This window comes from Mobula birostris, chromosome 3 (assembly GCF_030028105.1).
Source record: "Mobula birostris isolate sMobBir1 chromosome 3, sMobBir1.hap1, whole genome shotgun sequence".
NCBI lineage: Eukaryota > Metazoa > Chordata > Chondrichthyes > Myliobatiformes > Myliobatidae > Mobula > Mobula birostris.
The window spans coordinates 7717588-7730494 of NC_092372.1; the positions used below are offsets into that span (position 1 = coordinate 7717588).

General features: G+C 44.9%; 1 protein-coding gene across 1 annotated transcript in view; it reads right to left on the reverse strand.

The window, feature by feature from the left end:
- The window catches only part of myo5b (myosin VB), a 281336-nt gene that overhangs the window by 107112 nt on the left and 161317 nt on the right, over positions 1 to 12907 (reverse strand). Inside the window, exon 14 of the mRNA XM_072252190.1 lies at positions 6274 to 6357. Within this exon, the coding sequence (XP_072108291.1) occupies positions 6274 to 6357 (84 nt within the window). The remainder of the gene's footprint in view (positions 1 to 6273; positions 6358 to 12907) is intronic.

Here is a 12907-nt window from a genome sequence, read left to right on the forward strand (position 1 = left end):
GGTCTGCGATGTTTCTAAACATATCCACAATATCCGGAAAATGGAGGATGAACAGCCAGAAGTCATGGTACGTATTAGTACCAATGACATAGGGAGAAAAAGGGAGGAGATCCTGAAAACAGAATTCATGGAGTTAGGAAGGAAGCTGAGAAGCAGGACCACAAGGGTAGTCTCGGGACTGCTGCCTGTGCCACGCGACGGTGAGGATAGGAATAGAAGGAGGTGGCAGATAAACTCGTGGCTGACGAATTGGAGCAGTGGACAGGGATTCAGATTTCTGGATAATTGGGACCTCTTCTGGGGCAGATGTGACCTGTACAAAAGGGACGGGTTGCACTCGTATCCGAGTGGGACCAATATCCTTGTGGGCAGGTTTGCTAGAGCTAGGGGTGGCAGAGCCCGGGTCCGAGAGCTGGGGACAACCTGAGATTTGGACGATTAAACACGGGGGCAGATTGAACAGGTCGGGTTTTAGGGCCAGAGGCGATGCACAGCTTGCTGCTCCATGAAGTTTACTCACCCCCGCCCTGAACTGAGGCGGTGGCCTGCAACTAACAGGCTCCTGAATCAGCTGTGACGCGGGGCTTCATGTCTCACTTTCGACTGTGTCTCGCTGTGGACTCACTTCCACGCATGTCAGCTATTTGCTTACTTTTATCGCTTGCACCATTTATATTTTTCTCTCTGCACATTGGGTGTTTTTTTTTAATGGTTTCTATTGGGTTTCTTTGTTTTGTGGCTGTCTGTAAGGATATTGATTTCAAGGTTGTATAAAGTATATATAACAAATGTACTTTGAACTTTGAGTCCCAGACGGTCAATTCTCCAAAAGCCGCTGTAGAGTAGAAATTCAATTGGACCAGCTACCTAAATACTGCTGCTATGAGAGCCGATATGGTTGGGTATGCTGTTGTGGGTGACTCATTTCTTGAAAGCCTGAGGGACTTCCACTGTCTACAAAGCAGAAGTGAGGAGTATGACTCATTTCCATATATGCAGAGTGGACGGCATTCTAATCGGCTGCATCATGGCCTGGTGCAGAAACACCAATGCCCAGGAATAGAAAATGGTGGATACAGTCGAGTCCATCACAGGTGAAGCCCTCCCCACCATTGAGCACTTTTACGTGAAGCACTACCACAGGAAAGTAGACTCCATCATAAAAGACCACCCCCACCCAAATATTCAGGCCATGCTCTCTTCTCCCTGTTGCCATCGGGCAGGAGGTTATTCTTTGTCTATAACACACACAATGAAGGGAGAAGGGTCTTGACCCGAAATATCAACTGTTTATTCCCAACCGTCGATCCTGCCTGACCGCCGAGCTGCTCCTGCATGCTGTGTGCATTGCTTTAGATTTCCAGCTCCCGGAGTACCTCTTGTGTCTACTCGTTGTTTGTGTTTCGTTTCTCTCTGATCCTGTTTTATTTCTTTGCTCTACTGTGAGTGCCTGCAAGAAAATGAACCTCTGGGTAGTATATGGTGACATACAAGTTCAAAAGTTTAGAAGTTTGAAGTAAGTTTATTATCATGGAATATATACATCACCATATACAACCGTGAGATTCATTTTCTTGCTAACACTCACAGTAAATACAAAGAAACACGATAGAATCAATGAAAGACCGTGCACGATAAGATGGACAAACAACCAATGTGCAAAAGTCTACAAACTGTGCAAATACAAAAATAATAATAATAATAAATAAGTAAATTTGACAACATGGGATGAGTGGTCGTTGAAGGTGAGTTCATATGTAGGTTATGTTCAGTTCAATGTTGGGATGAGTGAAGTTGAGTGAACGTATACATATATATACTTGGATAATAAATTTACTTTGAACTTTGAAAAGAAAAACTAATGTAATATGTGAATTATTGAGAGAACTGAGGCACATTTGTGGTATTAGCATGTTCCTTGTTCTAGAAAGCAATACTTGAAGATGAAAATATTCTGAATGCTTCAGGTTAGTAAACAATTTCTTCCTCCCATAGACCCGCTTTTGGGAGAGGTTGTTGCCTAAGTTTCTTTCGAGTGTATTTCAAAATTCAGATTTGAGATTTATCATAATTGATGAGATGCTTTATTTAATACTGTACACTTGCAGCTCTTACTGGTTTCATCACTCCCTGGTATGAAGGCTCCAAGAAAGAAGACACAGAGGGATGCAAGCTTCCCAGCTACTGAGGATATCTTCAAGGGGTGGAGCATCAAGGAGTCGGAATCCATCGTTCAGGATCCTCAGTGTCCAGTATACGCCCTCTTCTGATTACTACCATCAGGCAGGGGGACAGCAGCCTGAAGATCCACACTCAATGGTTCTTCCCCTCCACCATCAGAATTCTTAACGGTCCATGAACCCATGTACATTACCGCACTATTCCCCTTTTGCACTATTTACTCATTTACCAATCTATTTATTTTTTATTGTAAATTATAGTAATTTTCATGTCATGCACTCTGGTGTTACCACAAAACTACAAATATCACAACATATTCAGTGTTAGTCTTCCTCATTCTGACTTATTGTACAGATACTGTATGCAGCAGACAGCACAGAAACAGGCCCTTCAGCCCATTTGGTCCATGATGAACCATTAAATTGCTGAGTCCCATCGACCTGCACCCGGACCATAGCCTTCCATAACCCTACTATTCATGTACCTATCCAACTGTCTCTTAAATGTTGAAATCACGCTCGCATTCACCACTTGCACTGGCAGCTCGTTCCACAGTCTCACGACCCTCATGCTCCCCGACACTTTTCACCTTTCATCCTTAACCTATGACCCACCATGACCCATGATGTAGTTCCATCCAAACTCATGGAAAAAGCCTGCTTGTATTTACCCTATTTATATCTCTCTAACATTTTGTATACCTCTTTCAAGTCTCCCTCAATCTTTTACGTTCCAAGGAATAAAGTCCTAACCTATTCAATCTTTCCTTCTAACTCAAGTCCTCCAGTCCCAGCAACACGCTCAGACATTTTCTCCGTTATCTTTCAACCTTATTTACATCTTTCTTGTATGTGGGTGACCAAAAACTGCACACTATACTCCACCAGGCCTCACCAATGTCTTATACAACATCAAAATAACATTCCATCTCCTGTACTCAGCACCTTGGTTTCTGAAGGCCAATGTGCCAAAAGCTTTCTTTACAACCCTATCAAACTGTGCCAGCACTGTCAATAAGTTATGGGCCTGTATTCCCGGATCCCTTTGTTCTATCACACTCCTCAATGCCCTATGGCTCTCTGCGTAAGACCTACCCTAGTTGGTCCTATCAAAGTGCAACACCACACATTTGTATGTACTAAATTCCATCTGCTGTTTCTCTGCCCATTTTTCCAGCTGGTCCAGATGCTTTGATAGTCTTCCTCAGTGTCCACTACATCCCCAATCTTGGTGTCATCTGTAAATTTGCTGACCCAGTTAACCACATTATCATCCATTAGTCTTGCGAGACCATGGATCTGCGCCTGGAAAGTCTTCACTCTCCAGGGCGCAGGCCTGGGCAAGGTTGTATGGAAGACTAGCAATTGCCCATGCTGCAAGTCTCCCCTCTCCATGACACCAATGTTGTCCAAGGGAAGGGCATTAGGACCCATACAGCTTGGCACCAGTGTCGTCGCAGAGCAATGTGTGATTAAGTGCCTTGCTCAAGGACACAACACTTTCCCTCGGCTGGGGCTCAAACTCACGACCTTCAGATAGCTAGTCCAATGCCTTAACGACTTGGCCACATGCTCACACACATTATCATTCAGATCATTGATATAGTTATATCATTGATATAGGGAGTCTTCGATTGAAGTACTGTGCAGACACAACAGAAGCATACCCGTGTAGGTCCGATGAAGAGCTTAAAAAACCCTGTCTCTATAAAAGAGAGGTACCGTCTAGTGGAGTGGTCATCATGGGAGCGATTGTTGTTGGAGTAGTCTGAGTCAGAGTAGTAAGGTTTTGGCTCAACAGGGCTTCGTTGAGAACAGGCGGTGGCAAGGTAACTAGATAAGTTCATTCCTTATTTCTTATTTCTCTTTTTCTGAATTAACGCTTGAGAGAATGGGGGTATGTCTGCAGTGGCAGTGTTCTGTTCTGAGTGACAGATGTGGGATTTCTGAGAGACTACTAGCATGCTCGATGGCCACATCTGCACCGGGAGCATCAAGATGCAGCTCCTTGGAGACCATGTTGAGAAACTGGAGCAGCAGCTCGATGACTTTTGGCTTGTTTGGGAAAGTGAAGAGGTGATAGACAGGTGCTACAGGGAGATAGTCACCACAAGGCTACAGGAGGCAGATAAATGGGTGACTGTCAGGAGAGGGAAGGAGAACGTCAGATTGTGGAGATCAACCCTGTGGCTGAACCCTCAACCATAAGTATTCCATTTTGAGTACTGTTTGGGGGTGAGCGAAGTACTGGGGGAGGGAACAGTGGCCTTGCCTCTGGCACTGAGCCTGGCCCTGTGGCTCAGAGGGTAAGGAATTGAAAAGGATGGCAGCAGTGATAGGGGACTTAATAGTCAGGGGGACAGATAGGTGATTCTGCGGACACAAAAAGGAAACATGATGGTAGTTTGCCTCCCAGGTGCCAGGCTCTGTGATGTTTCTAAACGCATTCACAATATTCTGAAAAGAGAGACTGAGCAGCCAGAAGCCATGGTACTTATTGGTAGCAACAACATGGGTAGAAAAAGGGAGGAGGTCCTGAAAATAGAACGCAGGGAGTTAGGAAGGAAGCTGAGAAGCAGGACCTCAAGGGTAGTAATCTCATGATTGCTGCCCGTGCCACGCGACAGTGAGGATAGGAATAGAATGAAGTGGTGAATAAACTTATGGCTGAAGAATTGGAGGAGTGGGCAGGAATTCAGAATTCAGTATAATTGAGACCTCTTCTGGGGCAAGTGTTACTAGTATAAAAGGGAAGGGTTGTACTTGAATCTGAGGGGGGGGCCAATATTCTTGCGGGCAGGTTTACTAGATCTGTTGGGAGTGGTTTAAACTAATATGGCAGGGGGATGGGAACCAGTATGATAGAGCTGAGGATGAGGCAGCAGGTTTACAAGTAGATGATGTATGTAACAAGAATGTAAGGAAGGACAAGCCAATGATTGGGTACAAATGCAGACGGAGTAAAGAGTTAAATTGTACCACAGAAGCAAAATTCAGAAGGGCAAAGAACACAGGACTGAAGGTGAAAACAGCAGGCCAGGCAGCATCTCTAGGAAGAGGTACAGTCGACGTTTCAGGCCGAGACCCTTTGTCAGGACTAACTGAAGGAAGAGCTAGTAAGAGATTTGAAAGTGGGAGGGGGAGGGGGAGATCCAAAATGATAGGAGAAGACAGGAAGTGGAGGGATGGAGCCAAGAGCTGGACAGGTGATTGGCAAAAGGGATATGAGAGGATCATGGGACAGGAGGCCCAGGGAGAAAGAAAAGGGGGAGGGAGGATGCCCAGAGGATGGGCAAGGGGTATAGTCAGAGGGACAGAGGGAGAAAAAGGAGAGAGAGAGAAAGAATGTGTGTATATAAATAAATAACGGATGGGGTACAAGGGGGAGGTGGGGCATTAACGGAAGTTTGAGGTCAATGTTCATGCCATCAGGTTGGAGGCTACCCAGACGGAATATAAGGTGTTGTTCCTCCAACCTGAGTGTGGCTTCATCTTTACAGTAGAGGAGGCCGTGGATAGACAAGTCAGAATGGGAATGGGATGTGGAATTAAAATGTGTGGCCACTGGGAGATCCTGCTTTTTCTGGCAGACAGACTGGGAGATCCTGCTTTCTCTGGCGGACAGACTGGGAGATCCTGCTTTCTCTGGTGGTCAGACTGGGAGATCCTGCTTTCTCTGGCGGACAGACTGGGAGATCCTGCTTTCTCTGGCGGACAGACTGGGAGATCCTGCTCTCTGGCGGACATACTCAGGAGCGGACCCGACTAGTTTTGAACTCGAGAACCTCCACTCCCAGGTCCGGCGCCGATGTCGTTGTGCCACCAGCCGGCCCGTCATTGAGTATATTTAAAGCAGAGTTTGATTGGTTCTTGATTAGTAAGGGTGTAAAAGACTACAGTGGCAAGGTAGGAGAATGGGTTGAGAGTTGAGAGGGATAATAAATCAGCCATGATGCAGAGTCAGTGGGCCAAATGGTCTAATTTGCTCCTATGTCTTAAGGTCATATGGTCTAATTTCTGAACCAGATACAGGTCACAGCAGTCTGAGTCACAAAACAGTGGCAAAGATACTGTATTCTGAAATGTGCTTTACCTTGCTGGCCTTCAGTATGTTGATCTGCTCTTCATGGACCGTGTCCCTGTTCTTCTCTAGGAACCCATCACACTGATACTCCACCTGTAAAACACAACAGCAGCCCGAGCTTTAACAGTTCCTTTTCTCATGGCAGTGTGAAGGATATCAGAGAGAGAAACTCGGAAAATCGCAGCCACTTCAATCAGAATCAGAATTAGGTTTAACGTCAAAGATTTATTATCAAAGTATGTATGCAGTCTACAACCCTGAGATTTGTCTTCCCACAGACAGCCGCAAAACAAAGAAACACCGTGGAATCCGTTCAAAGAAAACATCAAAACCAAAAAAAAGAACAAATTGTGCAAACAGCAAAAAATGGATGTCAAACATCAATCTGCAGAGTCCATGAAACAGTTCAGGAATGTTCAGTTCAATCTAGTACTGTGTCAGTCGTTGACTCAGGCCACAGAGACAGTCTGCCCCACCCCCCACAATCAAAATAGCACAAAATAGCAAGCAGAAAAGGAAAGAGAAATACATCATAACATGAACTACAGAGTCCAATCCACAAACTGCATCGATTAAACCTTGCCCGAGATACGAGTCTAGTACCATCCTCCAGCAGCATTGACTAAGAGTGAGAGAGAGGCTGTTCACCTTCCTCCAGGAGCACCAAGCAAGGGTGAGGCAGAAACTGGTCACACGCAGGCACAGTATGATTGAGTTTCTCATACAAATGGAGGGTGCAATAGTTCAATCTAAAACCAGTGTATTATGCCTAAACATTGGAGACTACAATGGGATGAGGGAGAATTTGGTTTGTGCAGATTGGGAAAACATGCTATATGGTGGGACAATTGAGGAACAGTGGAAGACTTTCAAAGTGATTTTTCACAGTGTTCAACAGAAGTCTATTCCAGTTAAGAGCAAGGACAGTAAGGGTGGGGAGAGCCAGCCTTGGATAACTAAGGAAATAAAAGGTGGCATCAAACTACAAGCTTATGCATACAATGTTGCCAAGAGTAGTGGGAAACTGGAAGATTGGGAAAACTTTAAAAGCAATAAAGAACTACTAAGTGAGCAATAAAGAAAGGGAAGCTAGATTATGAAAATAAACTAGCATAAAATATAAAAACAGATAGTAAAAGATTTTATCATTACATAGATCGGAAAGAGGTGGCTAAAGTGAACGTAGGTCCCTTTGAGGACGAGAAGGGGGAATTGATATTGGGTAATGAGGAAATGGCAGAGGCTTTGAATTACTATTTTGTGTCAATCTTCATGGTGGAGGACACATTTAACATGTTGAAGAGAGATGTTATGGATGTGATGGGAGGTGAGGACCTTGATACAATAGCTATCACTAAAGAAATAGTGCTGAGCAAACTTGTGAACCTGAAGATAGATAAGTCCCTTGGTCCTGATGGAATGTATCCTGGGGTACTGAAAGACATGACAGAAGTTATAGTAGAGGCTTTGGTGATAACTTACCAAAATTCTCTGGACTCTGGGTAGATCCCGGTGGATTTGAAGATGGCAATTGTCATGCAACTTTTCAAAAAAGGATTAGGCAAAAGGCAGGTAACTATAAGCCGGTTAGTTTAACATCCGTAGTTGGGAAAATGCTTGAAGCTATTATTAAAGAAGAAATAGCGTGGCATCTGGAAAGAAATGGACCCATCAGGCAGACGCAGCATGGACTCAGGAAAGGCAGGTCCTGTTTGACAAACTTACTGGAGTTCTTTGAGGATATAATGAGCACAGTGGATAGAGGGGAACAGATGGATGTTATTTACTTGGATTTCCAGAAGGCGTTCAATAAGGTGCCACATAAAAGACCTAAGGTGCCATAAGATAAGGATGCATAGAGCTGGGGGTGATGTATTAGCATGGATAGGGGATTGGTTAACTAATAGAAAGCAGAGAGTTGGGATACATGGGTGTTACTCTGGTTGGCAATCAGTGGTGAAGCGATGTGCTGCAGGGGTTGGTGCTGGGCCCACAACTGTTTACAATTTACAATAATAATCTAGAAGAGATGACCGAGTGTATTGTTTCAAAGTTTGCTGATGATACCGAATTGAGTGGAAAAGCAAATTGTGCAGAAGATAGAGAGTCTGCAGAGAGATATAGATAGGTTAAGTGAGTGGGCAAGGGTCTGGCAGATGGAGTACAATATTTATAAGTGTGAGGTCATCCACTTTGGAAAGAAAAATGAAAGAGCAGATTATTATTTAAATGCTGCTGTGCCGAGGGACTTGAGAGTGCTTGTGCGTGAATCACAAAAGGTTGGTTTATAGGTGCAGCAGACTGTCAAGAAGGCAAATGGAATGTTGGCTTTCATTGCTAGAGGGATTGAATTTAAGAGCAGGGAGGTTATGCTGCAACTGTACAGGGTACTGGTGAGGCCGTACCTGGAGTACTGCGTGCAGTTCTGGTCTCCTTACGTGAGGAAGGATATACTGGCTTTGGAGGTGGTGCAGAGGAGGTTCACCAGGTTGATTCCAGAGACGAGGGGGTTAGACTATGAGGAGAGATTGAGTCGGCTGGGACTGTACTCGCTGGAATTCAGAAGAATGAGAGGAGATCTTATAGAAACACATAAAATTATGAAAGGGATAGATAAGATAGATGCAGGTATCTGGTAGGTGAGACTAGAACTAGAGGACATAGTCTCAATATTCAGGGGAGTAGATTTAGGACAGAGATAAGGAGGAACTGATTTTCCCAGAGAGTGGTGAATCTCTGGAATTCTCTTCCCAATGAAGCAGTGAAGGCTACCTCAGTAAATATATTTAAGACAAGTTGGATAGATCTTTCCATGGTAGGGGAATTAAGGGTTATAGGGAAAAGGCAGGTAGGTGGAGATGAGTCCATGGCCAGATCAGTCATGATCTTATTGAATGGTGGAGCAGGCTTGACGGGCCAGATGGCCGACTCCTGCTCCTATTTCTTCTTCTCCTATGTTCTTCCTCTAGGAGCAGTAAGCAAGAGCGAGAGAGAGCGACTGGTCAGACGCAGGCACCTTCCTTTGGCAGCAGCGAGTGGGAGGAGGAGAAACCAGTCAAATGGAGGCAGGTGGCACTGAACTCCCAGTCGCCTGCCACTCTCGTCCTTGTTGACTTCAAACTTGCTCGAGGCTTTGATTGGCGGGATCGGCGAGAAATTGAGTCGATCTTGGGTCACGTCCTGTCACCAGGCTCCTTGGCCTCCAGGCCATGCACTCCGACCTCACCAAGCTCTCTCAGAGACAATAAAGCTACGGACCGCCCAATCAGCCCAAAAACACACCATCAACATGCAAATCACAGGTTCCAAATGCATGGAAAAGCTTCGGAGCAGAATCATCTTTGAAAGAAGTAGAAGTTTCATGAACTGTCTGAAGGACATGTCCTTCGGTCACGTTATTCTCTGCTGCCATCTTCCAAGTCTTATCGCTGGAACATGTTGGCAAATGTGGTGCTTTGCGGCAGCAGTACATTGCAATACATAATAAAAAGTCTATCAATTACAATGAGAAATATATACAGTATATATAAAACTATGCAAAAAAAGAGCAAACACAAGAAAGTGAGGTAGAGTACACAGATTCATTGTCCATTTAGAACTCTGATGATGAAGGCTCCTGTACCTCCTCCCTGAAGGTAGCAATGAGAAGAAGTAGTGTACATAGGTAGTGAGGTAGTGTACATAGGTTCATTGTCCATTCAGAACTCTAATGATGAAGGTGAAGAATTTGTTCCTAAATCATTGAGTGAGTGTCTGTAGGCTCCTGTACCTTCTCCCTGAAGGTAGCAATGAGAAGAAGGCGCGTCCTGGGTGTGGGTCCTTAATGATGGATGCTGCCTTTTTACGGCATCGTGAAAAGGAGGATCTCCTGGTGCCACCCATTCCAATTTGATTTCCAATTCCCATTCCGACATGCTGGTCCATACCCTCCCACTACTACCATGAAGACACCAAACTCAGGTTTTATTTTGTTCATTTATTTATTTACAGATACAGTGTGGAACAGGCTGTCCCGGCCCAACGAGCCACACTGCCAAGAAACCCACTGATTTAACCCTACCCTGGCCCATCCTACAGGACAATTTACAATGACGAACTAACCTACTATCCGGTACATGTTGGGATGTGGGAGGAAACCCACACAGTTCACAGGGAGAACAGGAAACTCAGAAAAGACAGCGCCAGAATTGAACTCTGTGGCCTGCAGATATCAGACACTGAGCTGAATTCAATATGCCTGGACTCTTTTCAATTTTGCGTTTTTCACTCATTTTTTTTGGTTGCCATTGGCCCGATTTGTTTATTTTCAGTGCGTGGGGGAGGGAATTGATATTTTCCTTTGAATGGGTTCCATGTTTTTTCTTTGTTTCATGGCTATCTGGAGAAGACGAATCTCAGAGTTGTACACTGCGTACATACTTTGATAATAAATGCACTTCGAGCCTTTGAACTCTGGAGCGCTCCGAGTTATAAAACATCACACCAGCTGCCACACTACTATTTTGAACAACACCTCATAGTCCGTTTGGGTAGCCTCCAGCCTGATGGCATGAATGTTCATTTTCCTAATTTCGGGTAATTTCTTCCCCCTCCCTCATTTGTCCTTCCAAAGTGTAACACCTCACACTTGTTTGCATTAAATACCATCTGCCATTTTTCAGCCCATTTTTCCAGCTGGTCCAGATCCCACTGCAAGCTACAGTCAGAATCATGGTGTTGTCTACAAATCTGCTGATGGAATTCTCCTTGTTATCATCTAAATCTTTAACAGAGTTGACAAACAACAACGGGCCCATCAGCAATCCCTGTGTCACACCACAAGTCACAGGCCTCCAGTCAGAGAGACAACCATTCGGGTGAATAAATAATAAATCTTAAAATGGGCATAACACCTCATTAACACTAATCTGAAAGTGATATAAAACAGTAGTCGATGTGATGCTGCAAGAGTGGAGAAATCACTGGATGATCTCTGGCAAACGTGGATTAAAATTCTCCATTATAAACATGAGAAAGTCTGCAGATGCTGGAAATCCGGAGCAGGATGCTCAAAATGCTGGAGGAACTCAGCAGGTCGTGCAGCATCTATGGAGGGGAATAAACGTTTCAAGCCGAAACCCTTCATTAGGCCTGAAAAGCAAGGGGTAAGAAGCTAGATTAAGAAGGTAAGGGGAGGGGAAGGAGGACAATTCTGTTTTTACTATAAAAGCTTTATTTGATTTATTTATTCCTCCTCAGTCTAAAGGTAGTCACAGTAAAGGTAGTTGTGGTAAAGATGGTCATAGCAGTCTAAATGAGTCTAACTGGTTGTTGTGGTCTAGTAGCAGTCTAAATGAGGTAAAATTTACAAGACTTGGAAAACAATCTGGAGAAAGATTGACTGTTTATTCATTTCCAGGAGTGTGCAAAAAGAGTTACTTTTTGATCAGGTCGGTGATTGTGATTTAGAAGGCAGAGTTTCACAGTAGTTATTCTGATTTGAGAAGCAACCAATCAACAATCGGCAATGCGTAAAAACAGCTACCTTTCAGTCAGGTCCACGTTCAACATTTAAAAAGCAGAGCTTCGAGCCAGTTTTCTCTGAGTTGGACAATCCACACCGGGGCAGGGAAAAAAGCTTCTTTTTAACCAGGGCGGCGGTCAAGATTTTGAAGGCATATTTTTGTGGCAGTTTTTCTGATTTAGGGAGCAACTCAAGTGCAAGCTGTGCAGCCATTCAATCTGAATGGGCCAGTGTTTCGAGTGGCCGTGGCTCATCGGGCTCAGATGAGACAGGTTTGGGAGAGGTACATTGTCTTGTAAGTTACTCTCTCTCTGTCCTTATTTATTCATTCCTTTATCTGTTAGGGCATAGCAGATTAGTGAGAATGCTTCCAGGGGCAGTGTTTTATACTCTGTGTGGGATGTGGGAAGTCTCCAGTCTCCAGATAAACATCTGCATCAGATGCACTGAGTTGCAGCTCCTGAGACAACGTATTAATGAACTGGAGCTGTAGCTCAATGACCTTTGACTCATACGGGAGAATGAGGAAGTGGTCAACAGGAGCTACAGGGAGGTCGTCACCTCCAGGTTGCAGGAGACAGGACACTGGGTGACTGTCAGGAGAAGGAGGGGAGATGCACAGCCAGTGCAGAGTACACCTGTGGCTATTCCCCTCAATAATAAGTATACAACCTTAGATGCTATTGAGGGGGACAACCTACCACGGGGAGCCACAGTAACCAGGTCTCTGGCACTGGGTCTAGTGCTGTGGCTCAGAACAGCAGAGAGGTGAAGAGGGCTGCAGTGGTGATAGGAGATTCCTCAGTCAGAGGAACAGAGACGAGGTTCTGTGGGCTGTGGAGGGGAGGTGGGGAAGATAGAGACATTTGGATGGTATGTTGCCTCCCTGGTGCCAGGATCAGGGATGTCTTGGATCAGGTCCGTGGCATTCTCAAGGGTGAGGGTGTGCAACCAGAAGTCTTAGTACCACTGACATAGGCAGACAAGGTGAGGAGGTCCTGAAGAGAGATTTTAGGGAGCTGGGTAGAAAGCTGAGAAACAAGACATCCAGGGTTGTCATCTCTGGATTGCTGCCTGTGCCACATGCCAGTGAGGGTAAGAATAAGACGATTTGGCAGGTAAATGCATGGCTGAGGAACG